The 13,059-nt window shown below is 32.8% G+C and overlaps 1 protein-coding gene across 1 annotated transcript in view; it reads left to right on the top strand.

The window, feature by feature from the left end:
• The window catches only part of LOC140437231 (probable peptidoglycan muropeptide transporter SLC46), a 46,113-nt gene that overhangs the window by 12,975 nt on the left and 20,079 nt on the right, over window positions 1-13,059 (top strand). The window contains exon 4 of the mRNA XM_072526614.1: window positions 4,050-4,239. Coding sequence (XP_072382715.1) covers window positions 4,050-4,239 — 190 coding nt within the window. The remainder of the gene's footprint in view (window positions 1-4,049; window positions 4,240-13,059) is intronic.

Below are 13,059 nucleotides of genomic sequence, written 5' to 3'. Positions count from 1 at the left end.
CAAACTAGTCTTAATATTTTCTTCGTAAAGTGTTATATCTTCTGGGAACAGCCACCTTCCACTTTTATTTTTGAGGATCATTTTTGTTCTTTCAACTTCAGTGTTAAAAGTGGTTTTTGCTCTAACTAGTCTATGGTCGCTCCCTGTTAAAAATTTATTCAATACTGTTACATCCTGAACAATATCTTTCCGATTTGATATTATGAAATCAATCTCATTTTTTGTTCTTTGGTTCGGACTCTTCCATGTCCACTTACGTTGGGGTTTCTTTCCGAAGAATGAGTTCATCACAAAGAGATTTTCCTGATGTAAGAAGTCAAGAAGCCTGTTACCTCTCTCATTTCTCTCACCAAATCCAAAGTTTCCCATAGCAGATTCTGCATCATCTTGTTTGAATCCCAATTTGGCGTTAAAATCTCCAATTATCAATGTGTAATGTGTTTTTGAAGTTTGTATAGCTTCTCTGATATCTTCATAAAATTGGTCAACTTCCTCATCCGGGTGACTCGTAGTTGGTGCGTAAGCCTGTATAATTTTAAGTTTGTATCTTGGGTTTAATTTAAAAATAAGATAAATGACTCTGGTACATATACTTTTTATTGTGATTATGTTTGGTACCCATTTTTTATGGATTAAAAAACCCACTCCTCCAACAGATGAATCTTCGTTTCCTCTGAAATGAAACATATTTCCAGACTTAAGTATTATTTGATCTTCTTTTCGACGTCGAACTTCACTTATACCGATTATATCCCATTTTATGTGTTGTAGTTTATTCTCCAGTTCTATCATTGATGCTTCTGTTGATAAAGTTTGTACATTGTAGGCACATATATGCATTTGTCGTTTGTTTTGGTGGCCTGATCTCTTCCGGTGATTCTTAGCACCCTCTGCTCCAACACTATTCTGACCGCCACCTTGGTCAGGGAAATTGGAACCGCCGGGGACTGAGGGCTGTACACTTGATGTATCCATCATGAGGGGAAATTTGGCCTTGAAACGCCGCGCTTTTATAGTAGTTCCTGATTAATACAAATTAATACACCTCGCTCCAATGAATTCCTGAATGTCATTCTAAGGGGTGTGCAAGTCTCTTAGACTGAGTTAATCAAATTGCTTGTTGTCAGCGGTATAACATTTAGTGTGCCTACATACCCACCTATAAATATTAAGAAAAAAAAAAAACAAAATAAAACGACATATTTAATATACTATAAAACGTGCCAAAATACATGTGAACAGTTGAGAAGAGAAAATTACATATCAAAACTATTCTCTTTTTCTGTTCTCAATAATAGGAAAATACAACAAACATACAACATTTTGTTACTTATTTCTCAGTCCAAACATTAAAAATTCGAATACTAATAAGATACTCTACGAAAAATCATACATTTGATAATTTCTTTGGTTTACTTTAAATTTACTTTTATCAATTCTTATCGGTAGGTATAGGTGAGTTACAGATCAGATAAACTTACTACTGAAGGGTGGGTGTGACTTTTTGAACAAACGTAACTGACGGAATTTATAACTTAATGACCTCTGACCTAATGCCGTAAAAAATATTATTACCAAGAACAGGGAAATTTTTTTTGTTTTCGGAAAACTTGTCCCTCACTTTCGGCAATATGGCATTGATACATAAAATTTCAGATCGGTATATGGATTATTTTTTTTTGGAACGCCTTACATTTAGGCTAGAACAGGGGTGAGAAATCTAAGCCGCAACCTTTAATTTGTACAGCCATCCTTTATGTACCAATAAGAATTGGCGGCATAGTTTCTAAAGTTGTAAATTAGTTGTAATGTAAAATATTGTAGGATTGATTTATATGTGATTCATGCTAGGTCATATGACCCCCTTAAAAATTTCCCGTGGACTTGTAGTCTAATAGGTAACTATATTATAGAACTATGACGTCTGGATTAGGCAGATAAATAGTATTGCATTTTAAAGTCTTTCTTTTTTAAGGGAAATCGTAAAATGAATATAACCACAAAATTATATTATGAACTTACAACAACAAGCATCCTTGTTCACTATGGATACGATTAGTTTACCTATCAAGTTCATAGTCTATTATAAGAACTAACTAATAATAACAAAAACGCTGCCACTATACTTTTAAAACATGTGGAGATACTTCACTAACCTAATTTCAATAACCCAATAAGTACACTGAAGTACGCCTTTTACACGGCGGGCGAACTTTCGACACCAAATTGTCTTTGTACCTGGGGTAATCGAAGGGTCAAATTTTATTATAGGAAATTTTGACACCGCGGCGTAAAGCAGGTAGGTAGGTAATTAGCGGCTTAGTATGGCTACTCTAACTTCTTTTGAAGGTGTGAAATCTTGGTGAAATGTTTACCATAAATCAAGATGAACGCCTCAGAGGTCACCAGTTTAATCTTAAAAAGGAGAGCTTCTCTACAAGATCAAGACAGAACTTTACACCAAATAAAATTTGTTAGTGCTAAAATAATGGATTATGGATAATGGATTCAGACCAAATAGAGCCACTACAGATAACATATTCATACTAAGAACGATACAAGAAAAAGCTTATGAATACGACATAGACCTAGATAATATGTATATAGACTTTAAACAAGCTTTTGATAGTGTGAAAAGAGACAGAATGCTGGAAGACCTTTGTAATCTAGGTATACCTAAGAAATACATCAGCCTCATAAAAATGACGTTGCAGGTTTCAAAAGTCGCAGTCAGAGTAGATGGAGAACTGACTCCCCTGTTTAACATCAACATGGGAGTAAGACAGGGAGATGCCCTATCAACCATGCTATTCAACCTAGTTCTTGAGGCAGTCATCAGAAAAACCAATATAACCGGCCATATAAACACCAAATCAGTACAAATTACTGCATATGCAGACGATGTAGCCATCATTAGTAGGAATAAGCCACGACTAATGGAAGTGTTCAAACAAATTGATCCTGAAGCAAGAAAAAGAGGTCTCAAAATAAACGAAGCAAAAACGAAGTATATGACAGTCAAAAGAATAACTGACAATGAAAATAATATCACAATAGACAACTATACTATCGAACGAGTGGATGCCTTTACATATCTCGGCACAGAAATCAATCAGAAGAACTCCGTAAGTAGCGAAATTAATGCACGTATTTCCAGCGGGAATCGTACATACTATGCTAATAAAAGATTGATGACATCGAAATTATTAGACAAAAGAACCAAAATGACTATCTACAGAACACTGATTAGACCCGTAGTAACCTATGGATGTGAAACTTGGGTAATGACGAAAAAAGATGAAGCCCAACTCAGGACATTCGAGAGAAAAGTACTGAGGAAAGTATATGGCCCGGTACAAGAGGAAGATGGCACATGGAGAATCAGGAGAAACGACGAGGTTAATGAGTTAAATGAAGGTTATGACATTGTAAGATTTGTGAAAAGTCAAAGACTGTCATGGCTGGGACATGTGCAGAGACAAAGCGATGCAAAAACAACTAAGAAAATGTTACAATGGAAGCCCATTGGAAGGCGAAAAAAAGGAAGACCCAGAACGAGATGGTTGGATGACGTGGAAGACGACCTGAAAACAATGAACATAAGACAATGGAGAAGAAGGGCACAAGAGAGATCTGAATGGAAGGACATAGCCAGACAGGCAAAGACCCATCCAGGGTTATGACGCCAAAAGAAGAAGAAGAAGAAGTGCTAAAATAACCTTAATGATAACATTGTCTCTGTTTCCTCTACCAACGAGTTCAAAAACAAACTTGACTATTTTATATTATAGTTTAAATATTGTTTTTACTTTTAACCAAAAATTGTAATTTTGTAATTTTTTTTTTGTTATTTAAAAGTAATAGGGACTTTTTCCTCTGTCTTTGCTTATGTATAGTAATAAATAATATATATATATATATATATATATATATATATATATATATATATATATACATATACATATATATATATATATATATATATTTATATATATATATATATATATATATATATATATATATATATATATATACAAATTTTGTTTTAGAATGGCTACTTATGAATCAGTAATGATAATTGGCACCTTCCTAGGAACATTTTGTAGTTCTTACCTGCTATATGCAACTAGTTACGAGACCTGTTACTTATTAGCAGCTGGATTGTTTAGTCTAGCAATACTTTATGTAATATTTCTCTTACCAGAATCGTTACCTTTAAAGATTCGAGAAGTGAAAGGGGTAAGTAAAACATATATTTAAATAATTACTAGTAAGTTAGCATTATATAAAACTATAACACAAATAAACGCAGATATTTGTATTATACTAAAAGTAGTAGAAACCAGTAAGTTTAAAATTAATAACAAAATTCAATCCAAAAAGAGGTTTAAATCTTTGTATGTAGGCATATTTAAACAACCCTTAAAAGGGCTACATTAAAAAAACAAACGTTTTCGGAATAATAATTCCATCATCAGGTTAAAAGCAGGTGAACATGCCTGAGCCACCAAATCTTAGGGTAAAACCCTTTACAAAAATTGAAGTTACCAAAAATGTACATGTTGTTGTTAAAAATGAATGATGTTTAATATTTTATTAGATTTAACTTCAGGCAACATATAACCATGCCTCACGTGAGTACCAGCGTCCGGAGGGTACTTGTAAACCTCTTCAAACGGACTTCAGCTGGTAACATGGTATACAGCCAGCTGCGGGAATTTATTTTCCTTGTGTATTTTGTAAAATTCAATCCCTGTTGTTAATTTTTTATTTTATTGCTATATAGTGTGTGATTTTTCTCTTTTTATCTATTTAGTTCTTTGAAATAGGATTTCCTTAAAATCTTCCTGTAACGTTTTGATCTACGGCTTACTTTCGTCTGTATCTTGATCTTCTCATGAAATGCCCAAAATATTTCATTTTTATTAACTCTGCGTATGACTTCAATATTGGTAACTCTGTCTATCCGCAATATACGCAGCACTCTACGATAGCACCAGCGTTTAAATACCTTCAGTATTTTAATATCTCATTGTTTCTTTATAGCCTCTTCTAGAGTCTCTTTGTAAATGGCTTCATTGTTTATGTTTAATAGCAGCAGTGACAATATACACCAATATAATATGGTGATTTCTTGATTCCAATATAAATTTGTTAGTATTCTGATGTCACCAGCACCAATGTTCTTTGTTTTTAGAATGTTAATTAATTAGTAGTGTTGGATACTATCTAAAGCCTTTTTAAAATCAATGGAATCCTAGCATGTGTTGACATTTAAAGCCTAGTTGGTTATAAATAAATAGTGGGAATGACATGGAAAATACGATCATTCATCTGCTACATAAACTAATTTGTAAGTTAAGAATTAAAATACAAATCCTACAGGAAAATAATGGGAAAGCTGCTATGGGAAAAAATGGAAAGTATAAAGTAAAAGTTACCAAAAATTTCCATGGAGGTAAAAAATGCCGCAAATACTAACAATAAAAATCCATTCATTTTATACATAAGAAATTTTCAACAATCGACCAAATAGAACAAAACAACTTGGAACGTGATCCTACAGCATACATAAGGAATAATACTGTAACATTTACCGTGCTACAATAATATACACAAGGCCTGAATCGCTCACTGTCGAAGAGAATTGGGCGGGGTTTTCTTAAACATATAGATAATATGAAATTATAATTTATTATTGGACGCCACCCCTGGTTTATCCTCAAAGGGGAAGAGCAAAAAAAAAATTAAGATTTATTGAAAGTTTACAAGAAAACTATTCTTTATTATTTCTTAGTAATGAACAAAAAGAAAACATTAAAAGTTACGTTATCCCAAAGGGATTCCAAAATATTATTTTATGTTAACATTATCATAAACAAAAAATCTTTGTATCGTATTAAATTAAGAATTGGTTATAAAGAAAATGAATGTATATATATATTAACCCCAAATTTCGAAATTTGTTTACATTGAAAATAATATAGTTATTTATCAACTAGGAACAATGAAGAAAATAAACCTTTAAATTAAATTAGAACACTTCACTATATTTTCATTTTTTTTTGAGTTCATAATCATTTCTGTTGTCTTGAAAGTAGGTATAATAAAAATTGGTACAACCTTAATCTGCTCTGTTTCTCTTCTTATTTAATCAGTCACCAAATTGATTCAGCTACATACTATATCAAATCACCACCATCCTAGATAAGAGGGGTTAGGGATTCCATAAAAAGATACTGCTACTTGCTACTGGGCCATGATCTGGAATAACTCCATAGCAATACTATCTTGCGACGAGTATTAGAAATATAATATCAGCATTATAGCCTCTCCAATAAGGGTCTAAAAAAATAATATATCTATCTGAAATATGGACAAGAAAAGGATTTATTAACTCACCTCTGAATTGAGACCCACTTTATAAAACACGTCTTAACGGTTGGACGGTCTTAACAGAAAAAGGCGAAGCGCTGTCATGGCGCCTGAATCTGGAAATTGGGCGTGAGTGACAAGTTGAAAAATATGCTCATCTACCGGATATATTTGGGAATTACAGAAGAAACCTTGAGTCGGCTACAAGTAGGTACTTGACAGATAGATGGGGTTAGAAGTTTTATTTAAAAAAAATAATCGAAATATATAATGAGTTTCTTTTAAATCTTTTGAAACGGTTACACAGCCCTCCCCACGATTTCAACTGGGTACCAGCGTGGAATCGGACTAGGCATGGTGGCACACCATACTAACCTTTTCAAAAGTGGAAATAGATATACGGAGAGGTAAGACAAACAGAATGGACAAATGTAGCTACAATCTGGACTCACAGAATCCTTCTTTCACAACTCACGTGGGAACAACTCAAAGATTTCAGAACAAAGCGAAACAGAACGCATAGAATATTTATGACTCAACTATAAAAATGTAAACAAAAAAAAAATTGCATTCTCACTCTCAAAATGCATAGGGTATTTCACCTATAACCAATATCATGAACAAAGCGGAATAAAACAAAACATATCTACAAATCATTATTTGAGACCAAATGCTCGCATTCAATCGAAACAATATAATTAAGATATTATTATTTGAAATTTCATAAGTAATATAAAGCAAAACATACTAGTGTTGTCACCAAGATACAAAACAGATAATTTACTGCGTAGTCGTTATGAGACCTAACACAATAAAACACAAAAAAAAATAATGTTATCGTTTGTTCGGAAGCGTAGAGTCTTTCATCTATGACTTAATCCACGAATAACATAAGAATAATAATACAATCGTATCATTAACGCCATAAGATACAAAATACAAATGTGTCATCGTTTGTTCGGAAGCATAGAGTCTTTCATCTATGACTTAATCCACGAATAACATAAGGTAATAACGCAGCGCGTCATTATAGACACATTTAGAAATACACAAAGAAAAGGAAAGAGTTACTAATAGTTCAAAATTGGGTACATTAAAGTTCTACAAAGACAAACCTTAATAAGTTTACTGGGAGAGGTAGACATCAGAATTTCTGTAAGACACATCTATATTTAGAAACAAAAAAAGGCTGATGTTTAGTTATTAGTATGACAACTAGAATTTGTGATAACTAACGTGTATCATCCGCCTATAATAGGGACAACATTGGTAGGTCAACTTCGGGTAGGGTCAACTTCGGGTAGGGTCTAAATAATTCTAGATTACATAACTAAACAGGTATTGGAGAACTAAAAAAAAGTTTCCTGACGCGGGAGGCTGTTATTCTAGATTTATTACTGAAATACAATTATGAATGGCTTATCATTCCGACGAGTCAACTAGCGGGAATCCGCTTACTTCATCCCTAGCCTTCCTCAGTGTCTGGCCATTCAGAATATAGGATGTTAGACAGCAATAATCTTTTCAAACATTATTTTGGAGGGTTTCGAATAGAGAGTCGAAATTCGAAGGTCTTCACACTAAGAGTAAAACTTAGGCAAATGAACAGATACTATAATGAACTATCATTGGTAACTAGACAGAGGAATCTTGATATCTTTGGTATAGATACCAAAAAAATTACTTGGATTTATAAATCCGTAAAATAAGATAAATTGAATTTTGTATCCACTTGAAGACAACTAAAGGTATGTACAATTTATTGTAATATAAACTAACATAAGCATAAAAATATCACATTCTACCAAGGCATTCTAAAAATAAAATGAGATTAAATTTTGCAAACACCCTTAAAATCAATATAGGTTCTTGGTCGGGGTAGCACAAACTCAAGATCTCGATCAATACAAACTAGAGAGAGAATAATACCGAAGTGGAATAAGATAAGATAAAAATAAAATTTATGTCGAAAAGAAATACGACATATATACATATATATATATATAGACATATTGAACACAATAAATGATCAATATTATAATAATAAAAAGTAAAACAGTTCAACGAACTGGGGTGCGAGCCAAACTGAGTTGCTCTGGAGATCGACGTGCGGAGTCTCCTACACTACTTCCAGAGGCTCGTCTCTTTGCGACAACATCTGAGATACACAAAATTATTAATTGGAATAGGGATAGGTCCACTAATCCACTTGACTATAGCAGGATGCTCCCTGACTAATAGTCAACACCACCGACATAAAACAAGGGTTGTCGAGACAGCTCAAAAAAAAATTGAAACGTGTCAACTTCCTGAAGGGAAAGAAGCACTAAGGGACAGATTTGCCGAAGCAAAGTGGTATTCAATGTACTAAGTACTAGGGTATCAGTGCTGTACTGACCCCACGCCCAAAAAAATTTGGAAAGGAAACGAATCCTCTCCAGGATAAAGTTCACGTTAGCGCAACTCTTCCTGTACACGGGCCACGGAGGGATTGAATAGTCGCTGAAGAAGGTAGCAAAGATTAAGTACGCAAGGCGTAAAGGGAATCAACTAAAAAATTAAAATTTAAGAATGGACTAAACATTTTAGAAGAAAGGTATTAAAATTTTAAGAAAACCGATTTATTCGGTTTCAGACAAATCTGAATTATCCGACGAAATACTGACAGGTTGATAAGCTTCTAGATCTTAATAAAACAAAAAAATATAAACAAAAATCACGACATATTTACATGCAAAATTAAACTGGATGCTCGATTTGATGAATCGACATCAGGTACAGTTCGTTGGCTATTAGGCACAACGACCAATGGCAGATTTCTATAAATATACCTAACCTAACCTAACCGAAAGTGTGGAACAGACCAGTGTTAAAGTTTCTGAAAGCGAAAAGAGGGATGCTTTCAGCTCAACAAAGGCGGGTGGCCTACTAAGTAGCTTTAGCAAGTTTCGCTATGGTTATCCACTAGGTAGACAACCTAAATAGCATCAAACAATAATAAAGTTGACTATGACAGTCAAGACATGAATGAATTTCCAATCACTGGTTGAAAATTAAACTAACGCAAAAGAAGAAAGACAGGATGGCCAATAGTTCCATAAGAATATCCTCTGGGATTGATCACAGTGGAAAATTTCCAAGCAAGAAGACTGGCAAAAGGAGAAAAGAAGAAAATAAATCCAAACCGTTAATACACATCTTGGAGAAGAAGAAAGAAAATGGGTATATGGCATACAAGCCACAATCGCTACACAAACAGTTCAGTCTAAGACTGATGTTTCCAAAAGAAACAAAAAAAAATCGTAGGAGTCTTCCACAAACAAAAACTTACGATAAGACTTAAAAGGAACGGAAGAATTATTACAATCTTCCAAAGAAATAGAAAAATATTACAGTCCATCGTCAATAAAAAAAAATCGTGATGTTGGATGTAACACACCACAACAATAAAAAAAGTTGAACAGTAAAACATTTTTGACACCTAATTGAATCCAATATGGTCGTCATACAAATCACAAAGAAATGTTTACCATTCTTTAGCAGAACTCTAACAGAGTCAAAATAATATAAACTTTAATTCTCAGTGGGTCATTCAACGGTAGTACCAGAACTATTTCAATTGTTAAACAAACGTGGTCTTAACGTCGACATAAAGATAAAAGATAAATTCACAATAGGCGGCAGCGGGTTGTTTCACCTCTGTATATACAAAGAGTCACAATAGACAACAGCAAACTACTTCAACCTCACTTGTGCCATATCATGAACACAAGATAATAAATGAAAGCTTTTGAGCCTTAGCCAAAAGTCTCAAAGCAAAAAGATATATGTGGTCTAATAAACTATTAGAAGACCGCAAAAATGTCAACGACAAAAAAAGAAAGCTGCTGCGTATACAACAGTCTGACATCCACACAAATAACTCAAGATACAATAATACAGGCCACGTGCCTGTACGTCCTACAGGACATCTCGAGAAAAAAAGGTAAAACCACAAATAACAATAAATTCCAGTACCAAAAACATACTTCTACTACATCTGACCACACAAAGACATAAAATTAACATAACAGAAGGAGAATAACAATATTTCCGCTCTATATTCTCAACAAAGACGCCTTAGGCAGAGAGAAACGAAGTCATATCATTACTTCCTTATACATGCAAAACAAAAGAACAATGGACTGTAAAATATAGAAAGCATTTTCCTTTTCAGGAAATAAAATTTTCTTTTCAAAGTACGAAAAAGTTAAACTATGAAAAAATAAATTTTTAAAATAAACGAAAACAAATTAAAAAGAAAATTTAACAGATAACAGATATTATATCAAAAACACCCAAAAAAGTATTCTGCAAAAATCCAGATAACACATTTTAAAATTACGTAGGTCGGGACAGCCTGTATATAGGTATAATTCCCAGCTGTGTGCCGCAAATAAAAACCATGAATCAAGGTTAAGAAATAAAATTCACTTAATTGATTTTTCAAATACCGAACGCTAAGAGCCATTTCGTTTATTTAAAATAAACACATTGAGGAATATAATTATTATGGTTCTATCAACAAATAAGACTGAACTGCAAAGAAAGCCATCGTTTAGATACGAATTAATTTAGGGACATAAACAAAATTCATTTCTCACTTATGGAATGTTTACTTTAAATAGACGAGTCTGAAAATAAACAACTAATATCGTTCACATTAAGAATACCGACAAAAAGAAATTCGCAGAATGATTATATCATTCCAAATACGTTTTATTTTGATCTCAGAAAGTAGACGGAAATATTTCTACGTAATTTTACGAAGACTAAAAAAGAATACATATAAATACTTTGCAAAAAATTCTAAAATAGTAGCAGTGTTGATTTAATGAAAAATTGGATAAAACAAATACACAATTTAACCAAAAAAATGGTTCAAAACATACAGACCTAATTAACCACATATACAGGGGGGTACAAAACAACTAATAATATTGAAAAAAAACTGAAGATACAGGAATATTCAAAAGCCCCACACGCTGTGCGACATTTTGTAACGAAGGTACAAATGGAGCAAATCTAAAACATGCCACACGTTGGAGGGCGCCATTTTGTAACATTTACCGTGCTACAATAATATACACAAGGCCTGAATCGCTCACTGTCGAAGAGAATTGGGCGGGGTTTTCTTAAACATATAGATAATATGAAATTATAATTTATTATTGGACGCCACCCCTGGTTTATCCTCAAAGGGGAAGAGCAAAAAAAAATTAAGATTTATTGAAAGTTTACAAGAAAACTATTCTTTATTATTTCTTAGTAATGAACAAAAAGAAAACATTAAAAGTTACGTTATCCCAAAGGGATTCCAAAATATTATTTTATGTTAACATTATCATAAACAAAAAATCTTTGTATCGTATTAAATTAAGAATTGGTTATAAAGAAAATGAATGTATATATATATTAACCCCAAATTTCGAAATTTGTTTACATTGAAAATAATATAGTTATTTATCAACTAGGAACAATGAAGAAAATAAACCTTTAAATTAAATTAGAACACTTCACTATATTTTCATTTTTTTTTGAGTTCATAATCATTTCTGTTGTCTTGAAAGTAGGTATAATAAAAATTGGTACAACCTTAATCTGCTCTGTTTCTCTTCTTATTTAATCAGTCACCAAATTGATTCAGCTACATACTATATCAAATCACCACCATCCTAGATAAGAGGGGTTAGGGATTCCATAAAAAGATACTGCTACTTGCTACTGGGCCATGATCTGGAATAACTCCATAGCAATACTATCTTGCGACGAGTATTAGAAATATAATATCAGCATTATAGCCTCTCCAATAAGGGTCTAAAAAAATAATATATCTATCTGAAATATGGACAAGAAAAGGATTTATTAACTCACCTCTGAATTGAGACCCACTTTATAAAACACGTCTTAACGGTTGGACGGTCTTAACAGAAAAAGGCGAAGCGCTGTCATGGCGCCTGAATCTGGAAATTGGGCGTGAGTGACAAGTTGAAAAATATGCTCATCTACCGGATATATTTGGGAATTACAGAAGAAACCTTGAGTCGGCTACAAGTAGGTACTTGACAGATAGATGGGGTTAGAAGTTTTATTTAAAAAAAATAATCGAAATATATAATGAGTTTCTTTTAAATCTTTTGAAACGGTTACAATACGAGGAAAGTAACAATACCATACATAAAATGATTATTAGAGATTTAAAAGGATAGGAAATAAATTCAACATGTCAACAACATTTAAAACAACAAACACATTGAGATCTATTTTATCTAAAACTAAACCTAACAATGAACAAGAAAGAACAAAGAACTGTATTTATAAAATTGCTTGTGAATGCGATCAGTTTTATTTAGGTGAAACATCAAGGTCATTAAATGTTAGAATAAGTGAACATTAATATTATATTAAAAATAGAGAATTTGATAGATCTCAAATCTGTAAACACGCATGGGATAATGAACATAGGGTTCAATGAGATGATTCAAGTATAGTCCTAAAAGAAACAGATGGTAAAAAGAGAAAAATCAAAGAAGCGGCTCTAATTATGCTAAATGGGACCAATTGTGTCGCAAATTATTCGGCAGGATGCAGTAGGATCTGCTTACCCATATTGCACGAGGAAGTTAATAAAAAGAAAATTCCAGC

This window comes from Diabrotica undecimpunctata, chromosome 3 (genome assembly GCF_040954645.1).
Source record: "Diabrotica undecimpunctata isolate CICGRU chromosome 3, icDiaUnde3, whole genome shotgun sequence".
NCBI classification, from domain to species: Eukaryota; Metazoa; Arthropoda; class Insecta; order Coleoptera; family Chrysomelidae; genus Diabrotica; species Diabrotica undecimpunctata.
Note: the sequence above shows the minus strand (reverse complement) of the source record. Positions and strands in the feature narration are given on the sequence as shown.